The sequence below is a fragment of the Borostomias antarcticus genome, assembly GCF_949987555.1.
Source record: "Borostomias antarcticus genome assembly, chromosome: 9".
In the NCBI taxonomy this organism is placed as follows: domain Eukaryota; kingdom Metazoa; phylum Chordata; class Actinopteri; order Stomiiformes; family Stomiidae; genus Borostomias; species Borostomias antarcticus.
Window position 1 is genome coordinate 26,520,586 of NC_140242.1, and position 13,186 is coordinate 26,533,771.

At 43.7% G+C, this 13,186-nt stretch overlaps 3 protein-coding genes across 3 annotated transcripts; 2 read left to right on the top strand and 1 right to left on the bottom strand.

The window, feature by feature from the left end:
• Positions 1-529: 529 nt before the first annotated feature.
• nostrin (nitric oxide synthase trafficking) lies at positions 530-5,237 on the top strand (the record flags this gene model as incomplete). The annotated part of the gene is made up of 16 exons (XM_084442793.1): positions 530-634; positions 822-907; positions 1,415-1,498; positions 1,752-1,814; positions 1,918-1,999; positions 2,151-2,213; positions 2,304-2,402; positions 2,535-2,660; positions 2,920-3,018; positions 3,133-3,258; positions 3,566-3,674; positions 4,042-4,130; positions 4,368-4,493; positions 4,592-4,835; positions 4,941-5,018; positions 5,101-5,237. The coding sequence occupies exons 1-16, from the start codon at positions 539-541 to the stop codon at positions 5,235-5,237; spliced, it is 1,707 nt and encodes a 568-aa protein (XP_084298919.1). The 5' UTR covers positions 530-538.
• Positions 5,238-5,681: 444 nt separating this feature from the next.
• On the bottom strand, positions 5,682-9,295 carry spc25 (SPC25 component of NDC80 kinetochore complex). Its single transcript, XM_084442794.1, has 7 exons — positions 9,208-9,295; positions 8,264-8,420; positions 7,560-7,625; positions 6,975-7,121; positions 6,267-6,371; positions 6,090-6,188; positions 5,682-5,950 (listed from the first exon to the last, which is right to left on the bottom strand). The coding sequence occupies exons 2-7, from the start codon at positions 8,412-8,414 to the stop codon at positions 5,829-5,831; spliced, it is 690 nt and encodes a 229-aa protein (XP_084298920.1). The 5' UTR covers positions 8,415-8,420; positions 9,208-9,295; the 3' UTR covers positions 5,682-5,828.
• A 1,081-nt stretch (positions 9,296-10,376) lies between these two features.
• On the top strand, positions 10,377-12,076 carry LOC311312785 (glucose-6-phosphatase 2-like; the record flags this gene model as incomplete). Its single annotated transcript, XM_084442792.1, has 5 exons — positions 10,377-10,594; positions 10,751-10,864; positions 11,051-11,158; positions 11,294-11,415; positions 11,565-12,076. 5 exons carry the CDS (start codon positions 10,377-10,379, stop codon positions 12,074-12,076), a joined length of 1,074 nt encoding a protein of 357 aa, XP_084298918.1.
• Between the last annotated feature and the right edge of the window lie 1,110 nt (positions 12,077-13,186).

The following is a 13,186-nucleotide window of genomic DNA, read 5'->3' on the forward strand; positions in this document are numbered from 1 at the left end:
AAGAACGTGTTATTGTCAATCTGATTGATTTCAATTACTGTAGCAAGCCAGCCCCCTAGGGAGTATGACCAGCATCTGAGTCATCTTGTTGGTAGATGAGGAATAGGACTTTAAATGAGTTTATGATTGGTAGTTCAATAATAGGACTTTCCTATGGATCTCTTCTTGTGACAAGTGTGTGGCTCATGTCAGCACAGTCCTCCTCGACAATGCATTGGTCTCAAGTACTGCGAAGCATCAATGCCTATTCATACACCACTGGGTCATTGATGACATGGAAAGATGGTGACTCAGAAATGTAATTACTTATCCGCTGAGAGGGTGGAAAAATAATATAAGGCAGTCTTAAATAATGTATCATGACTGTGCAATTACCAAAATAGCAGAAGTAATTTATTATAGTTACTGTGTAACTTTTATGTTGCATGTCACCATGGCACCAGTCACAGTGACATGCAGGGGGTAGGACTGAAGGGTTGAATCCTCCAATGGAATGTCCCTTCCAGCAGCGCGCGGGCACAGCTCAGGTGATTTCCGCATGAGGGACTTTGGCAGGAGAGTGGTCAAAGTTTCAGGTGCAAAGTCAACAAGCAGCCGTAGACTTAAGATGAAGGACCCTGTGAACAACTGCACTGTGAGTTCTTCCTCTGCCTCTTGTGAAAGTATTTTAGATTCCACAGATAAAACCGGGGCATTGCTAATCCCTGTAATGATGGTTGTTTTTGACTATTTGAATTGCTGGTATATCTGCCATAGAGCCTAAGATAGCTCCACAGGTTGACAACAGCTTGACTAATGTGCCTGTGTGTCTTTTATTGCAGTACAACCTCTTGTACCAAGACCTGAAGAGGTTTTCAAAGAATGGGGAGCATTTCTGTAAGGAACTCATGGGTGTATTTCAACAAAGGTAGGGTCACCAATGTTGTTTCTCTCCATGCAATGGTGTGCAACATTTTAAAAAGTCCTGTGTCCATTGTGGCGAAGACCAGCATTCTGCTATAACACATACATGAATACACTGGCTATTCTCAAACATACCAGTCATTCAGGTGTACACGGGACGGCTGTAGCTCAGTTGGTAGAGCGGGTCATTCAATGATCGAAGGGTCAGTGGTTCGAATCCCAGCTCCGACTGTACACATGTCGAAGTGTCCTTGAGCAAGACACTTAACCCCAAATTGCTCGCATTGAGCAGGTTAGCACCTTGCATGGCAGCTACCGCCATTGGTGTGTGAATGGGTGAATGAGAGGCCATTGTAAAGCGCTTTGAGTGCCGCTAAGGTGGAAAAGCGCTATATAAGTGCAGTCCATTTACCATTTACACGACCACAAGTCTGAACTTCCGGTTTAACTTTAATGACCGGTGAAGTTATTCTTTTACCTTTAGTGTGCGTAAAGCTTGTTGTCTCTACAGGGCAGAGCTGGAGGTCAACTATGCCAAAGGCCTGCAGAAGCTGGCAGGGAAACTCATCAAAGCCTCCAAGGGGATGATAAGCAAGTGAGTACTGCTCCGAGTTATGAATATGGTCCGTCCGTGTGTGTGTGTGTGTCCGTGTGTGTGCGTGTGCGTGCCTTTGAGCTAGTTATTCTGTCGAAATAATGGCGGGGGGAAGTGTGGAATCACGCTCGTACCCCTCTGCTCTATTTCATTTCAAGTAAGATGTGATGGTATTCTGCCTACAGTACAGTAGTTGTCTAGGTGATAGCGTGTGGTGCTACACATTCTCACGGCGCGGTTTCCTTCCGTTCAGTTCCACGTACGGCGCGTGGTCCCACGTGTCGGACGAGATGTACTCGGCAGCAGACACACACAGGTACCCTTCAGCCACGTTTGGCCCTCGAACTACTGCAAACCTCGTTTGTGATGGGTTCCCTGGCTGCACTCTAATCAGTTACGCTGTGTTGTTTTGGTTTCAGGGCATTGGGAAATGCTTTCCAGCAAGAGGCTGTCCTGGAAATTAAACAGATCTTGGAGGAACACAACAAGAGGAAGAGGCCTGTGCGTAGTCTTGCTTTACAACGAAACCCTCTCTTTCCTTTGAGCTGCCCCTTGAACTCTTGAACTCCAGCTCTCTCTTATAACTTAGGTGCGCTCCCATCATGTGCCCACGCGTTTCATTGTAATCCTATCTCTCCCATTGTTTGCTCAGCTTGATAGTGTTGTTGAGAAAACGGGAAAACTCGTCGTCACTAACTGGACGGAGCAAATCAAGGTAAGGCTGTTCTGTAAAGTCTTCTGCTTTGATTACCTGTCATATTCAAAGAAACGTTTAGGATGGTTCCATTTTTATTTCCCCTTCCAGATGAAGAAGAAACTGGTTGGATTAACGAGAGAGCATGAGGCGCTGTTCAATTTTGTTGAGAACAACAGACACATTTCCACAGAAAAGGAAAAACAGAAGGTAGGAACAGCCGTTTACACCAGTACAACCCATCTAATTTGAACATGTTTGTTTCCTGAGACCATGTTTACATGACTTTGAAGAGGATAACCCCCCCCCTCCCTGTTCTGACCCATCCTGTCACGGGCTTAGATGCTCAACAGGCTGACCAAGTCGGCGGAGACGCAGACCAGAGTGGACGAGGAGTATTTCACCGTCAACATGGAGGGCCATCAGATCAGACTGAAGTGGGAAAACACGCTGAAATACTGCTACCAGGTTCTGACCGACTGCGACCCGATTCGTCCGGCCTCGCCAGAACGCCCTAGCCCTGTGATCACTTCCTGTTTCTCTCCACCAATCGGCGATGGCTCCTCAGCTGCGCGGTCTCTGGGGGCTGATTTAGAGAACCCAAGCACCCCGCCAGTTTGTTACAGTATAGGGCAGCGCAATCGCTCTCTCAGATGACTCTCCTATTGAGCGAGGCTTCGTCTCAGACTGGATGTGTGGCATGCTGACACCAATCCACGCGTTTCAGATCATCCAGGAGCTGGAGAAGCAGCGGATAGAGGTTCTCTGCAACCTTCTGAACAGATACAACATCCACATGTCAAGCTTTGGACAGACCCTCATACATGTGAGACAGCATTGTCACCCGGACCTTCCACCTCTGCTGTGCATAGCTTAGGGGGTCAAGCACCGCCGTAGTCAGATGTTGGTCGTTTATATAATACTTTTCTGTCCCTTTCAGGGTCAGAAACAGATGGACCAAGCCATTCAGAAAGTAGATGTGGAGAGGGACCTCCAGAGCTTGGTGGAGGAGACCAGTGTGACAGACGAGGACAACCAGGCGGAGTTCTTGATGGTTGATTACTTTGTGAGACTCCAGTTTTGCTCTCCGATGTTTGTTTTATGTTGCTGCAGCAAATTATTGGACACAGTTTAGGGCCTACAGGGGATAGCTTTAATTGACACATTGTCAATAGTTGAAATACGCTGAGGGCCACAGGCACTTCAGAGCTCCGGGAACTAATTTGAGTTGAAGGATATTCAAGGCATTTGCAACGGCACAACCAAGCCAAAGCCAACATTTATTTCTCCTAGTAGTTATGGTGATACCTATTTCTGCTATACGTCATTCTACAGTGACCAACTAACCCTTAAATGATTCATCTGTTTGTCAGGAGGAGGAAAATAAGACATTTATGGGAAAAGACAGAAGAAAGGATGCGATCAAGTCCAAACTGCAGCGATTGGAGGACAGTGTTACAAAAACTAAGAATGACTGTGATGGTAATGTATTCCTATATTACAAACAACACAAATAACATCCAAAAATGTATATCTACATTCAGCAGTTCTATTCCCGGCTCCTCCTGTCCACGTCGAAGTGTCCTTGAGCAAGAAACTGAATCCTAAATTGCTCCCAATGAGCAGGCTAGCATGCCAGCTTTTGGCCATTGGTGTGTGAATGTGTGAATGAGAGGCCATTGTAAAGCGCTTTGTCCGTTAAGGTAGAAAGGCGCAATATAAGTGCAGTCCATTTACCATTTACTATATATTTCACTGGAAGAATACATTTCTGAATGAAATTTTATATTGTGAATGAAATATTATTTTCCATGCGAGTTCATATTTCTTTTATATTTTTTTTTAATAGGTCTTTATAGGTTGGTGACATCCTTTACTGAAAACCCATCATTTTCAAACAAAAAGGACCTTGAGGAGACTGAACAGTTGCTTGACGAGGTACTGTACGGGTACTAGTCTGGGTCCTGACCATCAAATCCTCCCACTCCACCCAAGTTCACTGATTCTTGATCTCAATGGAGCGTAACGAGTTGACAGCTCTGTCTGATATCAGGCTACATAAGTTAATCACTGTCCAAAATGTTTGAAAATCATTTATTTATTTATGTATATCATACCATTAATGTCAGTGTATATCATACCATCAATCTTACTGTTACTTTTTATTTTCTGTAGGCCAATCTGAAACTGGACCTTCTTGAGGCAACTCAGTGCAAACTCTCTTCTGCACTGGCTGAATTAGAAGGAAAGCCAAAGACTTTACATCGATTTAGTGACAGTATAACAAAATGGAAAGACAAGGTAGCTAACAAAAAAGCACAATCATAAGTATTCATAATTTATTTTTTACAAAATAAATACAATGTGCCATAATATCAAATAACCTTTTTCCCCATCAGGATTGTGAGCACAGTATAGTTCAACTGGCCCGTCCGGTCAAAATCAGACAGACGCCATTCAGATCGCGCCAGTCGATGAGGTCCTCCATCATTTACAAAGGGCCCTCTCAGAGTGTGACCTCATCGACGGAGCCTACTTCAGGACACACCCACCAAACCTCCCCCGGGACCCAGGAGACCGTAGCTCTGGAGGGTGGGGGCACTGTCACCGGAGCACTGCCCAGGACTGAAGACATGGGCGAAGGTGACAAGTCCAGATGCGTTCATGACATGATTCATCTTTCCTATCTTGCCATCAAGAGATTACAAAACATAAACACAATTATTATTTCCATTCTTTCTGGGTCAGAGTTGTCAACCGTCGGGAAGTGCAAGGCTCTCTACGATTTCACGTCAGAAAGAGAAGACGAGTTGAACTTGAGAGAAGGTGAGAGGACAGACCAGCAGAGGAACCACATGAGAAACACCCAGAGACCCGAGGCCTCAACATTTGATTTGCATCCTCACAGGTGACATTCTGGACATTTACCAGAAGGAGGACAGTGGTTGGTGGTACGGCGCGCTGGACGGACAGATGGGTCATTTCCCCTCCACCTACGTTGAGGAGCTGCCCGTGCTCAGCCAAGTCAAGTCATCTGACGTATGACGTCTTATGGACATTAAAGCACTACGACAGTGAATGTCAGCAAGATTATTCTGAACCGACACAATATGTGGTGAAACACAACGTAAAAGGCTTCATATGAAATGTCCATATCACATCTTGTGATGATCAGTTTAAGCTGACTGTACCTGCCTTTGCATAGTCATAACCGGGCCGATATATTAATCTAAACTCAGGATGACATTAACCAATCTGGGGGACTGGAAAGGCAGGAGTGAATCAAGGTGCTGAATTTGTATGTACCAGTGCTTAGCTTTGAATAAAAATGTATATGAATGTGAATCATTGTTAAATGGTTTAAAATGTCCAAATGCATCAACCACAATACAACCTGCAAGTCACATTTATATGACATATACATTTATTAGTGAAATAAGAACTGACATGAGAACAATGACAGAGATCCGAGTACACATTAGTGGCGTGTCCACAAAGAACAGATAAAAACACTTTAAAAGAATAGTTTTTATAAAAACTATTTAATAGAATAGTTTTTTGAAATTAACGTGTAGGGGCGCCGCATGGGTCCCCAATCATACAATCAGAAACAGAAGAATCCGTTTTTGTTCCTCGTTATTTGGACAGAGCGCCGAATTCTTTGCGGACGTTTGCGAGGAAGGCAGAGAAGTCGTTGGTCTCCAGGAGTCTTTTTTCCAGACGAGCCATGCACTCCAGCGGGGGATCGCTCGACTCAACTGTTAAGAATAAGTATTGATTTAGTGTCAATTCTACCCACGTTCATCCTGACACAGAGGGTCAAATCAAGAGGTGATTGAACTAGAATAGTTCCTCCCGTCTCCATCTCAGCGACAGGTTTGCCTTTGGTCGACTTACTCTGGTACGTCCCGTCTTCGGTGATCCTCAGCAGAAAGGTGTAGACGCTGTCTGGGTCTGCCTGGCTGATGTTGGTGAAGATAAACTGCAACTTCTCACCTTGACATAAAATAGAAAACGTTTACAGACGTGTGCCGTGCGGTAATGGGATTAAATGTTGACGGACTCCCTCTTTACCGTGGGTTTTCCTGATCTCCAGTCCCAGATGGTCCTGGAACATCTGCTTGGCTTTGTTCAGGTTTTTCATCCTCTGTTTGTTCGCTTTGTTTAGGGACACAATCGCTTTGGGGAGAGGGGGGGAATGATCAAATAATTACAGTGCGTTAGGGCTGCACAATTAATCGAAATCGCGATTATGACCTCCGCGATTAATTAATCGCAAAAGGCCACAATTAATGTGATGAATAATTTTGCTCTGAATTGAGTGTGCTAGGACTACAAGGACGAATCACAGGCGCTTATGCTGTCTGACCAATCACATGCGTTCCCGCTGAGTGCGCTGTGCGCAGCCATTTCACTGAGAAGACAGATAGCAGTAGGTCAAGACAAGTGTCAAGAGTACCTGCAGCCGTGAGTAGTGAAAAAATGAGCGAAAACGAGGTCAGTGAGTTAGTAACAAGAAAGGGATGTGGGAGTCCGTGATCTGGGAGACTTTTGGTTACGAAAAAGATCGCTCAAGGCCAGCAGGTCATATGCAAACTGTGGAGAGCTAAAGCTATTACTTTGAGATATTAATTGCAATTACCATTTTGAAGCAAATAATCGCAATTATTATCTTTTGTTATAATCGTGCAGCCCTACAGTGCGTCTGGCTTCATGTCCCCGATTAGAGCAAAAATATGGTATCACAAAATACCAATTCTGTTTCCTTTGCTGTTGACCTACTTGCTTTCCTCTTGGCGTGTTCCTCTTTGAGGGTCTCGATCTTCTGGTAGAGGTGGTCTTTCTGAGTGTCCTTCCCCTCCATCTGAGACATCATCTGAGAAATGGCTCCCCTTTTCTCCTTCATTGAAGCATTCTGCTGTTTCAAGTCTAGAAGAAAGATAACAGAAAAGGAACGAAAAGACTAAGTTGTACCGGTGTATTCATTTATCAGCAGCACTAGCTATTTAATCATCAGGCTTCACTAACTATGGAGAGATTATGATCTGTCTTCTCTATCTAGGGGCGGCTGTAGCTCAGTTGGTAGAGCGGGTCGTTCAGTGATCGAAGGTTAAGTGGTTCGAATCCCAGCTCCGACTGTCCACATGTCGAAGTGTCCTTGAGCAAGACACCTAACCCCAAATTGCTCCCAATGAGCAGGTTAGCACCTTGCATGGCAGCTACCGCCATTGGTGTGTGAATGTGTGTGTGAATGGGTGAATGAGAGGCCATTGTAAAGCGCTTTGAGTGCCGCTAAGGTGGAAAAGCGCTATGTAAGTGCAGTCCATTTACATTTATCTTATTGTGTCTTATCACAATCTCACTCACCTCTCTTGTAGACTTTGTTGGTCTCAAAAAGGGGTTCATCATCCTTACTTTTATTTGAACCTGTATCTGCAATAAAAAGGTGAGCAATTAGTATAGCGACATATGTTGCATTTTAAATTATCTAATTATTATTATTATCAATATTATGAATTCTTTATGCACAAAGAGATTGTGGCCGGGGTGCGGCCGACCCCTCCCACTCCAGCCACCATCTCCTAGTGACAGTCCCCTCAGGCAGGAGGCTGCGGTCCATCAGGACCAGGACTGCACGCCACAGAGGCAGCTTCTTCCCCATGGCTACCAGTCTCATCATTAAGGCGTGTCTCCCTCTGGCCCCCCCCTACCGCCCGGACCCCGACACCGTTGAGAGACACTTGCACATAACCACCAAATGTACTGTACATAGGACACACCACACACACACTCACATACACACCCTCACATACACATTACACTCACTGTATATACACTGACTGCACTGCACTTTGTATATTGTTTTTTTAAGCTTATCTTATTGTGCACTAGTATTTTGTACTTGAACTTTGCACTGTACTGCCTCGTCCCTGCACCCTGTCCAATGTTGTCTCCATGTTATACACCATCCCCGAAAGCAAATTCTTAGTATGTTGAAAAACTACAATCGCAATAAAAAACAAATTCTGATTCTGATACAAGTGACAGTTCTTCCATTACTCATAATGTACCATAAACAGATGTGAGGAATTGTTTGTGGGACTGATGCAAATCGATCCCCGTCTCAGTCATCTCGCTGTTAGACGCCTGCAGCTTGTTGCGAATGTCCTCCATGGTGTTCCTGAACCAGTTCCCAAGTTCCATGTCCTTAACGGTTGCCATGATGGTCTGGAAACACACAGAACAGAAAGCACGCTGTCTGGTCAGTCAGATGTTAGCACAAGATAATACACACATGAATACCACACAAAACTCAACATATAAGATAATACACACATAAGATAATACACACATGAATACCACACAAAACTCAACATATAAGATAATACACACAAGATAATACACATAAGATAATACACACATGAATACCACACAAAACTCAACATATAAGATAATACACACATAAGATAATACACACATGAATACCACACAAAACATGAATACCACACAAAACAACACAAAAGCGAAGAGGGCACAGAAACGAGCTAGATCGCACTAGCTGCGAAAGATAGAGCTATATCGTTAACTAGTACTGTAGTAGTGATGATGATGATGATGATGATGATGAAGATGATGTTAACTAGTACTGTAGTAGTGATGATGATGATGATGATGATGATGATGATGATGTTAACTAGTACTGTAGTGTAACGTTAGCTGGCACACGATGTTAGCCAAGCAACTCATTTCTCTAAACGCCACGATGACAAACCCTAGGTGTCCATATAGATATCCATTTGATTCATCCCCGAAGGGAAATTCATTTGTTGCGACCAAAGATACACACAAGAAAATACACACAAAGATACACACAAGAAAATAATACAAAGATACACACAAGAAAATAAGACAAAACGCAACACAAGTGGGCACAGAAATGTACAAAACGGGGCAGTACAATAAAGGTACCGTTGGTTGCATATCGCAATCAATCCAACATGTGCTCGCTACTTACATTCGTGATCTAGACCAGCTACCTTGAAGAGGACTTCTCTGTTGTTGACAAACTTGTTTTCTGCTTCTTCTTCTGTTGTTGTTTTGAAAATCCGCGCTCGCTAAACCGGAAATGACTGTTTGACCCAGAACAGGATATTACGTATTAGAGCTAAAATACCTTTATGCGCGGGATGGTAATTTATCGAATACAGTGATACGGGCTTTACTGGAACATTTAACTTGTTGTCACTTATTTTTATTTATTATACATTATATCGATAATATGGCATACCAAATAATTTCTCATATCATCCAGGATGACGTTTTTCTTGGTTTCCCACAATGCAACGTTTTGTTTGCTGTGGTCGTTGCGCCACATGGTGGTCAAGTATTGCAATTGCCGATGTCCAACTGTGAGGTAGGTAGGCTGGTCTCATGGATGTATTAATAGAACTAGTCTACACATTGTGAATTGTGTTCTAAAAACATTACAATTGGAAACGTGGCAACCTCGATAGGTTGATCTACCACTTCCAGGTTGTCTGGTTAATAGTTCCTTGTTGAATAGCAAAAAGTTTGCCTCATTTAATTTAACTGTTCATAACATTTAGCTATATCTATTAGTCTGTTCTTCTACATTGTATAGGCTAAGGAGTAGTTGTGGGCATTCAGGAGTCGGAACGCCTGCATCATTGTAGAAAGCCTATGCATCACATCAACTCAAAAATATATTTGATAAGTTACATTTAGAGCTGCAGATAAAGTACTGTAATTAAGAAACCACAGCATCAACAATTGCTCATATCAACTTAATGTAGGAACAACACAATCGTGTGTAGGCTACTTTAATTTTCCAGTGAAAAAGAGCACACGGTGCTTAAAATAGTACAATGGCTAATATTTAACAAATAAAAGCAATGGTCTGTGAGAAATCTAATGTCCACACGCAGTCGTCCTGTAAACAGGTTTGGAGAACATGCTGAGTTCTCATGATGGGGAACTCCCTCCCCTCGAACCCTGAATAGATGTCATGGATCTTGAATGATTTATGATGCTACAATGAAGGTATAAAGCCACGCCTCCGCAGGGGAGACAGACTCCACCATGGATGGAGTGGCACTGAGGTCGTAGCTGCAGCGGCCCAGGGAGCAGCTGTTCCAGTAGTGCCTAGAAGAAACGAGACTCCACATGGACCTCATTCACAGCAGCGAGGTGCTGGTCATCCAGCACCTGCAGAGTAACTACAGGGACTACCACGACTTCCTCAACTTCATGTCGTCTGTGGGCGACCCTCGCAACATCTTCTCCGTGTACTTCCCTCTCTGGTTCCATCTCAGTCAGATCGTCGGCACTAAGATGATCTGGGTGGTGGTCGTTGGAGATTGGTTCAACCTCATCTTCAAATGGCAAGGCTCTGTTATTGTTACATTTAGATTGATTACTGTGTTTTTGTTAGTTAAGGGGCGAGAGAGATCTATTTGTCTGAGGGGGAACTGCATTTGCACAGCGTACATATTTTAACTCTACATCTTCTTACAAAAATGACTGAATCTCGTTTCCAGGATTCTGTTTGGTCATCGGCCTTACTGGTGGGTGCAGGAAACTCACTTTTACCAGAACAATTCTCTCCCTCAGCTGGAGCAGTTTCACATCACATGTGAAACAGGACCGGGTCAGTGTCAAATCCTGTCTGTTCATAACCGTTGGCTTATGTTGCATCATACACCATGACTGTATTTGATTCATAAAGACCCAAACGGTTTTTATGTTGTTTTGTCAGCTGGGTGATACATTTGAGAAGACCCCATACTAACACATGCTCACAGGCTTGATGCGATGTTAATGTGCATTCGTACAGGCAGTCCGTCCGGTCATGCCATGGGGTCCTCATGCGTGTGGTATGTGATGATCACCTCAGCGCTCAACCTGACCAGAGCATCCCGTAACTCCTCAGTTCATGGCAGCCAGAGGTAAGGCACAATACACTGAACCCCACAGAGTTGTTTGTTATAGGTTCAATAGCTGTTGTGGTTACCGGTAAGTGTACCAGGTTATGTATATATATTCTAATGTGCAAGGTGTAACAGCTGTTCCTTTCCTGGCAGGTTTCGTCTGATGTGGTCTTGTTTGTGGACGGCCTTTTGGCTCGTTCAAATTAGTGTTTGCATCTCCAGAGTTTTCATCGCCACTCATTTCCCACACCAGGTCGTCCTGGGTGTTTTAGCAGGTATGACCCTGATTATGAATCCATCATATGCATTAATCACGATTACCTGTCAGATGTATTAGCACAATAACCTCTATACACTCTCATAGACATTGGATAGACAATAGTAATATAATTCAAAGTAAACATTCTTTTTTTCTTCTCAACAGGTATGCTGATTGCTGAGGTTTTTGATCATGTTCCCTCAATCCACACAGCCAGTTTGAAAGTGTACCTCCACACCAGCCTTTTTCTCTTCTCCTTTGCTGTTAGCTTTTACTTGCTCCTCAAACTGATTGACATTGACCTGTTGTGGTCCATACCCAAAGCCAAGAAATGGTGCGCCAACCCAGACTGGATCCATCTGGACACGACGCCTTTCGCCGGTCTGGTGAGGAACCTCGGCGCCCTGTTCGGGCTGGGGCTGGCCATCAACTCCCAGATGTTCAACCAGAGCTGCCGGGGGAGGAACGGCTACAAGACGAGTTTCAAACTCATCTGTGTGACGGCCACCCTCACCACTCTGCAGCTGTACGACTTCATCACGCTTCCCACTCACACCGAGATGCTGTTCTACACGCTCTCGTTCTGCAAGAGCGCCATAATCCCCCTTAGTGCCGTGGCCATCATCCCCTACTGTGTTCACTTGCTGATTGGAGACAAGGAGATGAAACTGGATTAGATTTATTAGTCACATTTTACATTACTATGTTCATGTTATTGTGTTGTTATTAGTATTGTATAAGCATTGTGTAGAAGGGTCAAATTAAAGATGTGCACCCCGTACTGGTGTTATGCTTATGAAGGCGTAACAAGGAGTAGTTATATATAACGCTTTATTCATACGTGTGATTACATAATATCATGAACATTGAATTGTAAGATGTAGATTGTTGCACTGTATCATTTGTTCCAATGGTGTAAAGCACAAACATCCTAGTGCTATACGATTGCTCACTGTTAAGTTATGTGGTTTTACTTTCCTGTATATAATAACTTACTGTTAATAGGCTAATTTAATGGTCTTAATGGTGCATTTGTACATTTGAAGGAACCTTGAGTATATGCACTGTACTGTATTTCCTTGTGAAAGGGCTACCAATAAAGACAAGTGAACTAATCGTTTGAGATGTTCCGAATTGTTCAATTGACCTGTAATGTTTAGCATCAATTAACTCTGTAGCCCCAGGTGAATACGACAGCATCAACATCAATCACACCAATTAGCCTTTGACTTAGGTACATTAGTTCAATCACATTGAGCATGTTGAGCATTGTCCAGACTCAACTGGTCCATTAGAACCATCGTCTGTGAGTGATGAGTTTATACAAGGCCATTTGGATGTTAACTACAATGTAATGCTCTAAAACATTCTGCTGTGATCCAACTGCATGAGTGCTATATGGAACCTATAAGGACACATTTTCCACGGCTTTCCCCCATCATCTGTGGTTGCTTGGCAGCTAGTGGTACACACAAGTTTGGGTAGATAAATGATTTAGCTGTCCACTTAGTGCATGTCTGACTCAGCCAGGCCTGAACAGACATCTGTTGTTATGTGTTAGTGTTCATTGCCAAACAACACAGAATGACTCATTACTGAGTTTAAAATACCCACAAAATACAAACCCACAAATAGTTTAGAGTGACTAGGTACAGGTTTAGCAAGACGGTGAGAAATGCTAAATGACGGAAACTCATCCCCTGTCTGGAAAGGCCTCAGATAGATCACCCACTAGGGCTACAAACCCAAAGCCCCCCACTCTACTAATGACTGGGAGTGCCCCTCTC

Coding starts and splice junctions, on each gene's coding strand:
- spc25 (XM_084442794.1), bottom strand. CDS start 8,414: ATGGCAACCGTTAAGGACATGGAACTTGGGAACTGGTTCAGGAACACC. Junction 6,372..6,974: donor ACACGCCAAGAGGAAAGCAA/GTAGGTCAACAG, acceptor CTCTCCCCAAAG/CGATTGTGTCCCTAAACAAA. Junction 6,189..6,266: donor GGAGATCAGGAAAACCCACG/GTAAAGAGGGAG, acceptor TTTTATGTCAAG/GTGAGAAGTTGCAGTTTATC.